The 15000-nt window shown below is 35.8% G+C and overlaps 1 protein-coding gene across 1 annotated transcript in view; it reads right to left on the reverse strand.

Moving 5' to 3' along the window:
• LOC145270515 (uncharacterized) overlaps positions 1 to 15000 on the reverse strand; it is a 71771-nt gene that overhangs the window by 5229 nt on the left and 51542 nt on the right. The window contains exons 6-7 of the mRNA XM_080126176.1: positions 11189 to 11303; positions 4546 to 4899 (exon numbers count right to left, since the gene is read on the reverse strand). Of these exons, the coding sequence (XP_079982302.1) occupies positions 4546 to 4899; positions 11189 to 11303 (469 nt within the window). The remainder of the gene's footprint in view (positions 1 to 4545; positions 4900 to 11188; positions 11304 to 15000) is intronic.

Here is a 15000-nt window from a genome sequence, read left to right on the forward strand (position 1 = left end):
AATAAATAATAAATAAATCAATCAAAAATAAATAAATAAATAAATAATAAATAAATTAATAAATAAATTAATAAATAAATAAATAAATAAATCAAAAATAAATAAATAAATCAAAAATAAATAAATAAATAAATAAATAAATCAAAAATAAATAAATAAGAATAAAATATTAATTGATTTTTTTATTACACAGCATAATCACATGTGACACATCGGTTAGAGTTAGGGTTAAGGTCAGATCTCTGTAGTTAAGCAGCGATGAGCCTGGCCAGTACCAGATGGGTGACCATTTGGGACTACCAGGTGCTATATGTGTTCTCTGTTTATCTCGACATTATTTCCAGTCGTCCCGGACATCTCCTTGCCACTGGACTCAGACAGTGCCGATTCAGGAGAGGTGTGGTTGGGATTGCGCAATCCTTGCTCAGCTCAATCACCTCAACTTAATTTGATCTGTCTTCACGTGTCATTGTTGTTAACCGTCACAAACCCAAAATCGACCGCAAATCGCTCCCAACCACCGTAAAACTGTCGCAAAACTGATTGTCAATCCTAATAGTGATCGTAAACTAATTCTATCCGTATTGACCATTGTTTCAGATTTACCCCGGATCTGAATGGAACACGTACATCAAATCCGTGGCCAAGGTCGCTGGAAAAAATGGTTGAATCATTCTACCGCCCAGTAGATATTTCACTGCCGATGCAGTGCTGTACCTGTATAAGAGCCAAGTATGTTCTAGGATAGAGTATTGTTACCATATAAGGGTTGGATTTGCTAAAGGCATCTTATCCTGTCTTTTTCATTTTTTATTTTTTGACACGGTGGTCATCACTTATCAAGGTCCGGAAGCCACTCAGGGATAAGGGTTATTGCAAGTACAGTACATTAGTGTGGAGATTAAATGAAGTGTTTACTTAAGAGGGCAGTTCATTAGGAATTTGTTAACGTTGGACTTGAAGACATCCAAGTTGTAGTCTGGTGGGAAGCAGGCAGACGGAACAGAGTTCCACAGGCATGCAGTTCTAAGAAAGAAGCTTTGTTCATGGAATCTACGTTTTGATTTAGGCACAGATAAAGAGTGGAGGAAATTTTTCACAGTGGATTCAGCTAGACGGGTGTTTTTCATGAAGGATTGGCGAGGGGGGACCAGAGATTGGAGTTCAGACGAGCACCTGCCATGGAAATAACGATAAAACAAGAATAGGCTCACAACGTCTCTTTTGTGGGAGAGAGGTTGCAGGGTAGAGAAAAGGGCATCCCCCAATAAGCCACGAAGTCTATTTTGTACTCTGTCAAGGCAGGATAGGCTGTTTTTAGCAGCCCCTGCCCAAATATGGCAGCAATATTCCATCCTTGGACGTACTTGGCTTTTATATAGATAGAGAATTGCATCAGTAGTGAGATATCTTCTGGAGCGGTAGAAGGATTCCACCATCTTTCCAGCCACCTTGGCAACAGACTTGATGTACGTGTTCCATTTCAGATCAGGAGTAAAGGACAAACCCAGACGCTTGTCAAAACATGGGGCTTCTCCTAGACGAGAGCCATCCATTTCAATTGATGCCAGATGGGGATCAGAGCGTTGATGATGTAAAGATAGGAGTTTGGTTTTAGATGCATTAAAGGTAACCAGCCACGTCTCCACCCACTGAACCACGCACTCCAGATCAGAGAAGAGAGAATCAGAAAGAACTTTGTCATTTACAGCCTTTGATGTGTTGCCGTAGATGGTCGTGTCATCAGCATAGATGTCAACGAATGATTTAAGTATGTGTTTAGGGAGATCATTTATGTAGATCAGGAAGAGAGTTGGGCCCAGGATTGACCCTTGAGGGACTCCAGCATTAATACTGCAGGCCTCTGATTTTTGTCCATCGACCACTACTCTTATGAGCCTATCGGAGAGAAATGATTTAATGATTTAGAAAACATTTCCAGTAACACCGTAGCTGGAAATCTTGTGAAGTAGGCTCTTATGCCATACCTTGTCGAAGGCCTTTGATATGTCAAGAGCAATTGCCCTAGAAAGGAAGCCTTTGTCAAGAGATTCACTAATCTTGTGAGATATAACCGTCAGCACATCTGTGGTAGATCTTGCAGAATGGAAACCATATTGCGTGTCGCTAAGAAGGTTATTTCTGCTGAGGTGCTTGACTATTTCTCTATTTAATATGGATTCCAGCAACTTACTCATCACACACAGGAGACTTATTGGTCTGTACTGAGAGGGAGATGACTTTTCACCTGAGTTCTTAAATACAGGGCATACTGATGAGGTTTTCCAGGGAGTCGGAAAGCACTTCTCAAGGCAACGCTTAAAAAGTATCGTAATTATGGGAACAAGTTCTGGTTGAAGCTTTTTCAACACTATAATTGGGATGCCGTCAGGGCCAGTTGCTTTACTGGAATCAAGGTTCTTGATTAGCTTGGCGACTTCATGCACAGATATTTGTATGTTACCTAGTGTGTTCTGTGTTATAGGAGGAAATATGGGGAGTTGATGGCCTTCGTTGCATAGGGTAGAATTAGTTGCAAAGTTCTTTGCAAATAGTCTGGCCTTGTCTGATGCTGACGAGATGTGGGTGTGTGTGTGTGTGTGTGTGTGTGTGTGGATATAGATAGATAGATTGATAGATAGATAGATAGATAGATAGATAGATAGACAGTGTCGTAGCCGATTTGGAAAAAACTCATACATATAGAGACAGTTGTATTTATATAATTGCAGATAGATAGATTGATAGATATATAGAGAAGATAACGTATATGTGTGTGTGTGTGTTTGTGTGTGTGTGTGTGTGTGTGTTGACCGAAACATGTTTTCAGTGATTATCTTAGCTATATATGTAAAACATTACAGAAGTGGTCATATAAAATCGTAGAATAATCTTTCATTTTGCATATATTAATTTGAAGTGTTATATTTGTCTATATAAAAAAAATGTCTACCATTCATGTATTTCTCATATTCTGCTGATAAAACTTACTCGAAATAATCTGTTATTTCATTTGATTTTTTTTTAAATAGGGATCCAATTTGATTATTTATTCATGGGGATATTGAATAAAAAATATATCAAAGTCAAAACCTGTTACGTCAAGTAGATTTCTTTGAAGTTTAATAAAGTTCCGTTATCATTACAGGACCGAACTATGCAAATTTAAATATATCGATTATATCTATGCACCTCTATTAGGGGAGGGCAACTATTTGTTGGAATATAAATAAAATAAATATTGTTATATATACATAAAGAAAAGCTCATGATACCGTTTTCTCTTCCCTACAATCTCTTTCCCACAGAAAAAAACGTTGCAAGCTTGTCCCTGCTCTATCAATATTTTCTTGGCAAATGCTCGTCTGAGCTCCAATCTATGGTCCCTCCCTCTCAGCAAACTTTCACGAAAAACACTCGTCTAGCTTAAACTACTATCAATAATTTCCCCCATTCTTTATCTGTACCTAAATCTAAACGTAGATTCCATGAACAAAGTTTCTTTCTTAGAACTGTATGCCTGTTAAACACTCTTCGGCTTGCCTGCTTTCCAACTGACTACAATATGATCGCCTTCAAGTCTAATGTAAACAAGTTCTGAATGAGCCGTCCTTTTAATTAATCCAATTTAACAAATTTCCACTACTAACGATTACTACGATATCGTCCCAATGTCCTATCGTACACTCATTAGCCCTGATCCTCCACTGGCCTTTGGGCCTTGATAAGTGGTGAATCTTTTGTAAAAAGATCATCGCCACACCTTGACCCATTTGGGAGATTTCGATATCATCATCATCATCATCATCATCATCATCATCATCATCATCATAAAAAAAATGACCCCCCCCCCAAAAAAAAAAAATAAAACAAAAGTGGTAGTAGTAAGGCAGACGTGAACCTGTACCGTGAAGGAGAAAAAGAACGTGAAAAAAGTGACGTTTTTGCTGTTGCGTCCATCGCCAAACCGGAAGTGAAGTAGGTTGAAATAAAGGCTAGTCAATCGAAAGGAGGGATGACTTTTGAAAATATCGACGAAAAAAGCCCCCCCCCTCTCTGTAGAAAGCTTTTCGATATTTATCGTCTGAAGAGCCGAGCTTCAAAACGATACCAATCTCATGAAAATCCATCGAAAGTTTTAGGCATACATACATACGTACATACATACATACATACATACATACATACATACATGCATACATACACTTAAATAGACAGGTGATATATTATAGATGTTTTATACAACATGTTTTTCATATATCTGCGATGCCATGTTAATTTTTTTATGTTTTGGTTATTTTGTGACGTTTAAGTCAAATTTCGTCCGTTCTATTCAGTGTAAAATAATTTTTGACTTTTCAAAAAAAAAAAAAAAACAAGCAAAAAAACAAAAAAAAACAAAAACAAAACAAAAAAAAAAACAAAACAAAAAAAAACAAAAAAAAAACAAAAAACACAAAAAACAAAACAAAACAAACCAAAAAACAAGCAAAAAAATAAAATAAAAAAAGAATTAAACAAACAAAATTGTATACTATGACCAACCTCGTTCTGTATGTACGTCGATCACTGGCACAGGCGTAATCTTTGGGGAAAGGGTTGCACACAAGTTCATCCTCCCAACGCCAGGTGCAGAAGAACTCCTTGATGATAGGCCGGAAGTTCAGGGTAGACGGACTGTGTTCCGTCGTCGTCTCTGGTGTGAGCATTTCCGTTGAAGGGGTAGTCATGATAGCTGGCGTCGACAAGTCCACACTTTCTGCAGTTGTGATTTCAGGGGTGACAAATACTGGGGTCGTATCATCTTCCGTGGTCACGTTTTCAGTGGTCACCACACAGGGGCCTTTATGGAGTATCTTGAGTGCTGTATTTTGGCAAACAGCCTTGGAAAACGCACAACTGAATTAGATTGAAAACTGACAATTAAACTTACTGAAAATCATATCATTAGCGTCGAAGATGAATTATTGAACAGTATCAAGAACTTTGAATACACGCGTACTCGTGCGCGCACGCATGCGCGTGTATATATCTATCTATCTATCTTCTATCTATCTATCTATATCTATCTATCTATCTATCTATCTATATCTATCTTCTATCTATCTATATCTATCTATCTATCTATCTATCTATCTATTCTTTCTATCTATATATCTATAAAAACAGAGATGTGTGTGCCACAGACGATTTCTGATTGGTTAATCCAATAATCACATCTCCTAAAAAACAATCGTTTCTACGCTCTTACCTTTACCATAAAATATTATGGCTTTATTTATTGTCCATCTTGGAAGGGTTTAATTTTTTAATAACTTGTTATTTACAAATTAAAAAAATACGAAACTATTATGCGAAACTAAACTACACGAAATACGCGCACACACGCACACACACACGTTCACTACCGTCACGTTGTTATGGCAACCAAACCCGCTGACTTCTTTTTCTCATTTCACTCGTGGTCTTAAATTAGATTCGAATAAGTTGCCAAAAAACAAATATATAACAAATAAATGTTATCAAAGGCAAATTTTTCGTGTTTTTATTCAATTTAACATGTTTAATCAGCTCGAAAAGCATACAGTGTTTACCGGATGTATTGGAAAATTCAAGATGGCGGCCGATTCTCTCTTTAACACGGTAAGTTTGGAAAAAGGTGTAATAAATAAAAAACCGGTTAAAATACTGTTAAAAACTCGCTCAATATATGTTACCGTGACATAGGTTGACATATATTCGGCGGGTTTTTAATAGTATTTTGTATAGTTTTTTATTTATAACACCTTTTCCCAAACTTACGGTGTTAAAGAATGTGTGAGACGCCATCTTGAATTTTCCAACACATCGGTAAACACTGTATTCTTTTCGAGCTGAATAAACATGTTAAATTGAATAAAAACACGAAAAATATATCCAGTTTTTATCGGTTTTTTTACCTTCTCTGCAGAAGTACAAAAAAAAAAAACAAAAAAAAAAAAACGGAAGGTACTTTTACAGAATGTTAAACTAACCCTAACCGATGTTTTATGTTTAGTTTAGGAAAAGTCAGAAGAAATAAAAGTCATTATTGCATGAAATATACGTATTTAGTTGAAGTATTGTTTATGTCAATTCTTTCGAAGAAATTTAGCAAGAATACCTGTAAACCAGGAAATCGGTAAAATGTCATCAGGGATGAATACTTGTCTATTATAATTTCTACCCTTGACAAAAACTTAGCCATAACAAAAGAGATTTATTGTTCAGATTGTTTTTGAGATTGATTTCTAAAAAGATATTTTATAAATAAAATCGACTTTAAAATTAAAGACTTAAATTACAATAATTGAATTTAAACATTCTTATTTCAATATTTGGCACATAACACCTGCAAAAATGATCACAATGTCAGGATTTCATTTTATTTCAGATTCGATGGCAAATACTAATATTTAACATTAGTTTATCATTTAAGCCGATAAAAAGCCCTTTTTTTTTCGAGTCATAAAAGGATTTGGAGTTTCCTAATCAACCTTTCGGGTGCAGTTGCACGCTCTCAAAATAACTAAAGTGTTGGCTTTAAAAAAATTGGTTCATTAAAACTAAACAGGTTTAGTTTTAATAAAAAAAAAAATCGCTTTGGTAATTAGATATGTCGTATGGTTATCCCTAATCGCTGAATAAAACCGCTAACGAGTTGAATGATTACGACATAAAATTAAACTCGGGTTCCTGAAACGGAAACTTCGTTTGTTTTTGTTTTTTTCTTATCAATATATTTACATTGTTATTTTGTTTTCATTTTCAATCATTCGAACAGTTTTCTTTTTCAAGTAATCCAAGTTACAAAATTCCCACTGTTTACTATGCTAAAATCACAATGACTAATGTATACCTATTAACCCTTATCCTTGAGTGGCCTCTGGGCCTTGATAAGTGGTGACACCCATGTAAAAAAAAAAAAAAAAAAAAATCACTCGAACAGTTTTCTTTTTATAATGTACAGTTTTAAAAGTTTAAAAACTATATAGTTTTTACTTCAGGAAAATTAATGGGTCAGTTTTTACGATGTGCCCTGTTAAAATACTGTTAAAAACTCGCTCAATATATGTTACCGTGACATAGGTTGACATATATTCGGCGGGTTTTTAATAGTATTTTGTATAGTTTTTTTATTTATAACACCTTTTCCCAAACTTACGGTGTTAAAGAGGGTGTGAGACGCCATCTTGAATTTTCCAACACATCGGTAAACACTGTATGTTTTTCGAGCTGAATAAATATATTACATTGAATAAAAACACAAAAAAGATATCCAGTTAGGTAGAAAAGTAACTTATCTTGCCTTTGATAACATTTATTTATATATTTGTTTTTGACTATTTTTTCGAATCTATGTGTACAGTAATCTTGCCAGGATGCGGAGGAAAATGAATGAAGGGGGAGGGGAATAAAATAAAAACATTTTGGAAACAGAGTAAGTTTGAAAGAATTGCTTTGCACAGAAAGAAATTAATGAAAAAATAAAATTAAATTTCTTTTCTTTCTTGATTTTTTTTTTAGTTTTTTATGAAAAAGGAAGTCAAAATTAAGACTATAAAAAACAATTTTTATTAAGAGCGAACCTCAGTCGTCAGGTCTGTAAAAAAAAGACGTGGAATAATAAATGTTTTCTAATACAAATTGTTTTTACTTATGTGTTCATTTGTCTCTTTGAAGTTCGTTTGTTTAATATATCGGTTTGCAATATAATTTTGTCATTCTGTCAGACTCAAATTTTAAATCTATATATCTATAAAAGTGAAAGTGTGTGTGTGTGTGTGTGTCTGTCTGTGTACATTTCCCTACGAAATAACTCTGTCAATTTTTAGTCTACAGACTCGAAATTTGATATACAGGGTACTGAGATTTGGAAAAATCTATGTGATCGGTTTTTAGCCAGAAATTTGGCGATTAAGGGGTCAAAGTTCAACGATTTGAGCTTTGAGAACTCTACCAAACTTCTCCGACAATTTTGGGTCTACACACTTTAAATTTTAGATATAGCTTCCGTGGACATGAATCTAACTTAATAACTTGATTTGAGCCCAAAACAATAAATTTTCAGGGGTCATAATAGGGGTCAAAGTTTAAAAAATTACCCCCTTTTTTTTGCTCAGCATACACCTCCAAACACCCGGGCAACGCCGGGCACCCATGCTAGTATATATATATATATATATATACATATATATATATGCATATATATATATATGTATATATATACATATATATATACATATATATATATATGTATATATATATAGATATATATATACATATATATATATATGTATATATATACATATATATATATGTATATATATACACATATATATATATGTATATACATATATATATGTATATATATACATATATATATGTATATATATACATATATATATATGTATATATATATATGTATATATATATATATATATATATATATATATATATACATATGACTACAGTTGAATACAAGATGGAAAAAAACACAATTTTCTTATTTCAATTCGAGCACAGAACGCACAGCTAAATGTTGGTTTAAGAAATTTTATGGCGGCGACGTTCATGGGCGCAGCGGTCGGCTATCAGATGTTGATAACGATCAATCAAGAACCTTAATCGAAGCCACTCCACGCATAACTGTTCGAAAATTGCTTCTGAATTAGACATAACGTATACGACGATTTCCTACCACTTGAGAGAAAAATTTAGACAAGCCCGTTCCACAGATGACATCCTCACTGTAATCTCTGAATTATTTTATCTATATATATATATATATATATATATATAATTCACAAAAATGTATACAAGGAAATTATTTTATATATATATATATATATATATATATATATAATTCACAAAAATGTGTACAAGGAAATTATTTTATATATATATATATATATATATGAATTCACTGGACAAAGCGGGGGAGGGCAGAGCGGTAGCTCTAGATATATCTAAGGCTTTTGACAGGGTATGACACAAGGGTTTCCTCAGGAAAATTAAATCATACGGTATCACTGGTAGAATACTTAGCATAATTAAATCCTTCTTAGATAAGAGAAAAATCCAGGTTGTGCTCGACGGTCGAACATCTAAACAGTGTGATATAAATGCGGGAGTGCCTCAGGGGTCTATTCTTGGACCTCTGTTGTTCCTGATATTTATTAATGACCTTCCCGACAAAATTGCCTCTGAAATGGGTATATATGCTGATGACACCACACTCTATAGCAGGCACGACAGGAAAACAAATGAACACATTTCTAAAGAAATGGCAGAAACACTAGAGGATGACCTCCAATCTGTAGTGGAACGGGGACATAAATGGATGGTCACATTCAATTCTGCCAAGACTAAACTGGTTTCCTTCAATAATTACAAGAAACCTTCTCTACCACCAATAGCAATGGCCAGTGGCTCCCTGTCTGAGAGTACATCTTTCAAACTGCTTGGCCTAACGTTCACAGGAAACATGAGTTGGAACAATTATATTGAAAATATTGCCAGGGCCGCTGCAAAAAAGGTAGGCTCTCTCTACCGTGCTAGAAAACTACTGACACCTGAAAGTATCCTGTACCTCTATAAGGCCACCATTCGCCCATGTATGGAGTATTGTTGTCACATTTGGGCTGGTGCATCTGCTGCTAGTCTCTCGCTCCTAGACAAGGTTCAAAAGAGAGTTGCCAATCTGATAGACCCTGAACTGTCATCTAAGCTTCAGCCTCTGTCCCATCGACGAAACGTTGCATCCCTCTGCCTGTTCTACAAGTATTTTAATAGTGAATGCTCTGACGAACTGCAGACACTTGTGCCCCCACGACGTAGAAACCCTCGACAAACCCGATAGGCAGCTAAATCTCACCCCCACACAGTAGAGATCCCTAGATGTAAAATTATTCGAGAGGAACTGAAGATGCAGAAGATGTGTGCGTAGTTTGTCCCAAAGGATCCGTTCCGTCTGCCTGCTTCCCTCCGGACTACAACTTTTGATGTCTTCAAGTCTAATGTTAACAAATTCCTAATGAACCGCCCCCTTAAGTAAACACTTCATCAAATCTCCTCACTAACGTGATGTACTTGCAATAACCCTTATCCCTGAGTGGCTTCCGGGCCTTGATAAGTGGTGATCTCTTTGTAAAAAAAAAAGGTGCTCAGAGAATATCACAGACTATTTGACCAAGATGGACATAAAAATAGTTCCTCATCCTCCCTATACCCAAGAATTTGCTTCCTGTGACTTTTAGTTTTTAGAGGCTGTCGTTACTTCAAAGGGGAGTAAAAGTTCATATGTATACTATCAATAAAAGTGCCCATACGAAACATGTCTGGAAACTTATTGAAGGCACCTAGCATGTGTTTGGCAGAACTCGAATAAAGAACATCTGGCATCAATTGGGATGGATGACTCTCATCTGGGAGAGGCCCCATGTTTTGACAAGTTTCTGGGTTTGACCTTTACTCCTGATCTGAAATGGAACACGTACATCAAGTCTGTTGCCAAGGTCGCTGGAAAGATGGTGGGACCCTTCTACCGCTCCAGAAGATATCTCACTACTGATGCAATTCTCTATCTGTATAAAAGCCAAGTACGTCCAAGGATGGAATATTGCTGCCATATCTGGGCAGGAGCTGCTAAAAACAGCCTATCCTGCCTTGACAGAGTACAAAATAGACTTCGTGGCTTAGTGGGGGATGCCCTTTTCTCTACTCTGCAACCTCTCTCCCACAGAAGAGATGTTGCAAGCCTATCCCTGTTTTATCGTAATTTCCATGGCAGGTGCTCGTCTGAACTCCAATCTCTGCCCCCCCCTCGCCAATCTTTCATGAAAAACACCCGTCTAGCTGAATCCACTGTGAAAAATTTCCCCCACTCTTTATCTGTGCCTAAATCAAAACGTGGATTCCATGAACAAAGCTTCTTTCTTAGAACTGCACACCTGTGGAACTCTGTTCCGTCTGCCTGCTTCCCACCTGACTACAACTTGGATGTGTTCAAGTCCAACGTTAACAAATTCCTAATGAACGGCCACCTTAAGTAAACACTTCAATAAATCTCCACACTAACCTACTGTACTTGCAATAACCCTTATCCCTGAGTGGCTTCCGGGCCTTGATAAGTGGTCACCACCATGTAAAAAAAAAACAAAAAACTTACCGATTTGGATAAGTAATACCATCAATACCACAAACAGAATGATTCTTCGATCCAATGCAATTCAGTTTCATCGTTTCCAAACAGGGAGGATTAGCAATCGCTGTTGTCTCAATGACTAGCAATAAATAAAAGATTAAACAGCAAATTTAGGAGGATTTTTATTGAATTTAAAAGACACCATTAATAAACCTAGCATTAAAAGTAAGGCAGATGAATCTTTTAGTTTTTCTTTTTTTGAAATCAGGAACTGTGTTTAAAGTAGTCATTTAGATGTTTGCTATAGCTTTTTATTTTATTGAATCATATATATATATATACTTCAGAATAGTTTTTATTTAACAATCAGTTGTTATGGAAACGTAAATGTAAAGAGGGGGGCTTTAATTGTCATCCACATACAGTACTGTTTCGTTGCATCACAAATCATCAGTGCGGCTAGACAAACACCTTTCCCTATATATATATATATATATATATATATATATATATATATATATATATATATATATATATATATACTTCAGAATAGTTTTTATTTAACAATCAGTTGTCATGGAAACGTGAGATTGTAAGGTTTACAAAATATTACTGGCAGTAATATTCTATAAGTTATCCCATCTAAACAAGAATTGCTCGATATGCAAGATAGAGCAAATAAATTAAATTGTAATTCAATGAATTTCAAAAAACTCTCATTGAGATGAAATATATTTTATATTTAATATTTGAGCAAACGCATTTCAAGTAAAAACGTTATTACATACTTAAAAAAATGTTTTTTTATTACATTTTCACCCCAAACAAGGTGCATTGCCACTTTGGTGTAGGGGGCTACTATCAGGAGCAGCAACTACTCGGGCACTATGTTGGGATTTGGGCAGCAAGATGTCGGTTCACGTTGCACTTGAACTTCTGCATGTCAGTACAGTTGGGGAAGCAGGAACTTGAAATGGAATTCCAGAGTCTAGCGGTTCTGGGGAAGAAACTACTGGAGTAGAAAGATCTTTTACATCTAGGGATCTCTACTGTGTGGGGGTGGGATTTAGCTGCCTGTCGAGTTTGTCGAGGGTGTCTACGTCGTGGGGGCATAAGTGTCTGCAGTTCATCAGAGCATTCACCATTAAAATACTTGTAGAACAGGCAGAGGGATGCAACGTTTCGTCGATGGGACAGAGGCTGAAGCTTAGATGCCAGTTCAGGGCCTATCAGGTTGGCGACTCTCTTTTGAACCTTGTCTAGGAGCGAGAGACTAGTAGCAGATGCACCAGCCTGAAATGTACTTATTTGTCATTTCAAAAGTAGTATAAATTTTAAAAATTATGTAAAACTGGCAGTACCCGCTAACCGGCGTTGTCCAGTGGAAGCGTGTCCCCCATTTCGAAAAAAGTAAAGTAGGTTGTTGTTGTTGTTGTTGTTGTTGTTGTTGTTTCACAGGCGAGAAAAAAAAGAAGAAAAACATCCATTTAGTGGATGATATCGTACATGTGACCTTGATATTTTGGTCTTTTTCTCTGTTTCAGCTCTGTTCAGACCGCCATCATTAGCAATACTCACTTCAACCAAGGTTGCCGCTCTCTCTCTCTTTCTCTCTCTCTCTCTTTCTATTCCTCTTTCTCTCTCTCCCTCCCTCTCTCTCTCTCCGTCTCTCGCTCCGTCTCCCTCCCTCTCTCTCTCTCCGTCTCTCGCTCCGTCTCCCTCTCTCTCTCTCGCTCCGTCTCTCTCCCTCTACATCCCCCTCTCTCCTTCTCCCTCCCTCTCTCCTTCTTTCTCTTCCTCTCTCTCTCCCTCTCTTTCTCCCTCTCTCTCCCTCCCCTCTCCCTCTCCCTCTCTCTCCTTCTCTCTCCCCCTCTTTTACTCTCTCTCTCTCCTTCTCTCTCTCACCCTCTCTCACTCTCTCTCCTTCTCTCTCTCTCCCTCTCTCTCCTTCTCTCTCCCCCTCTTTTACTCTCTCTCTCCTTCTCTCTCTCCCCCTCTCTCACTCTCTCTCCTTCTCTCTCTCCTTCTCCCCCTCTCTCTCTCCTTCTCTCTCTCCCTCTCCCTCTCTCTCCTACTCCCCCTCTCCCGCTCCCTCTCTCTCCTTCTCCCCACCTCTCTCTGCGTGTTTAGATTTCAAATAAGTTTTTGTCATCATACCTTTAATTTATACCTGTATCATTTTGTAATGTTTCTTTTTAAAAAAAGTAGTTTTAAATGATTTTTCTTTCACATCAAATATTAACTCTCTTTACGACTTTTCATTTCCAAACAAGATGACTGGCATCTTGTCCATTAAAAAAAAAATCTAAGCAGTTTTATATATTTATATATAATGACATTATATCTGATATGGTTTTGGCGGATAACATTGTTTTTTTTATCTAATATTTTAGAAATTACTGGATTCTTTAAGGTATAATTTTTTTAATTTTATGATAAACTAGACTACCCGTGACCCGTTGGGTCAGTATGTTATATTAGCTATGGAATTCATGTATGAGCGTGACACTTGTGACGTAAAGAAAATATATTTTTTTTTTGACATAACAGAAACATTTCTATGAAAGTATATTAAAATGAAAAATCACGGACGGATCACTCAAACATGAAAAAAAAATCCTCCCTCTTCGTGTAAAGTTACGTATTTTTCCGAATAATTGCTCAAAAATCAAAAATTAAACATGATTTTCCTACGAATCGAACATCGACGAAAGTCATTTAGCGGCAAAAACGCACATGAACCTACCGATGAGAAATATAAGAATGAAAAACCCATATTGGAATCCTTCAACCAAGTTATAGAAACTTAAAATCTAAAAAAAAAAATAATTAATAAAACCTGAAGCAACAAAATGAAACCTAAATAAATAAAATGAAATAAAACTAATATTGAAACAAATTAGTAAATGTGTCAACAAATTCACTGTTCTCACACAACTATTTTGTATCTAGAAATGTAAACAAAAATAAAAAAAGAAGGAAGGAAGGAAGGAAAAGGGACGGATAGAGAGTAGTAGTAGTAGTCGTAGTAGTAGCAGTAGTAGTAGTAGTAGTAGCAGCCTTGGCTTTACTACAATTGTTCTTATGTTTGTCAACGGGGTAAAGTTGTTTAGTTGTAAGAAAATAGCAACAGTATAGTTGTAATAAAGAATAGTTGCAAAACACCCCCACTCTTCCCATGTTAAATAATAATTTCGAAATAATAACGTTAATATTTCAGTGTGCAGGTCAAAATCTGCAAAAGAAGCGATTTGTGTTTATTTGTTTACGTTGTTATGGGTTAATGTTAATGCACGCATGCGCAACCGGATGTCGTAAACCGGAAAGTGGGTTATATCACTCGTTACAAGGTCATTTGAGTTTTATAATTATATAGATGTATACGCTTGCACAACATGAGGATATCATAATAATGGCATTAAACATTATGGTGGGTAGTATGTAAATACGTGGTTGGCTATACGTTTACATTTTCCATCAGTGTAGCTAGTGTCCAAATACAAAAACAACAACAAATATACTAAACTTCCCTACAATAAAAAAAAATTTAAATAACAATTTGATCTAATACGAAAATATAAAAATATTTTTTTTAAATTCAATTTGCAAAAACGTAGAACAATATCAAGGGAGATAACTCTTTTTGTGGCGATAACACTTTTTTTTTTAACAAAAACAAAACCAGATTTGAAGGTCTATATATAATACGTGTATATTTATATAGCATGAACTTTTTTTTTATGCAAACCTACTAATGTTAATGTTACGGCTAGACTTCAGATCGTTTTGAACGAAACAAGATTTAATCATTTTGATTCTAGTCCAGTATGTAATCA

This window comes from Euprymna scolopes, chromosome 46 (assembly GCF_053919585.1).
Source record: "Euprymna scolopes isolate OS-2025 chromosome 46, ASM5391958v1, whole genome shotgun sequence".
Classification (NCBI taxonomy): Eukaryota; Metazoa; Mollusca; class Cephalopoda; order Sepiida; family Sepiolidae; genus Euprymna; species Euprymna scolopes.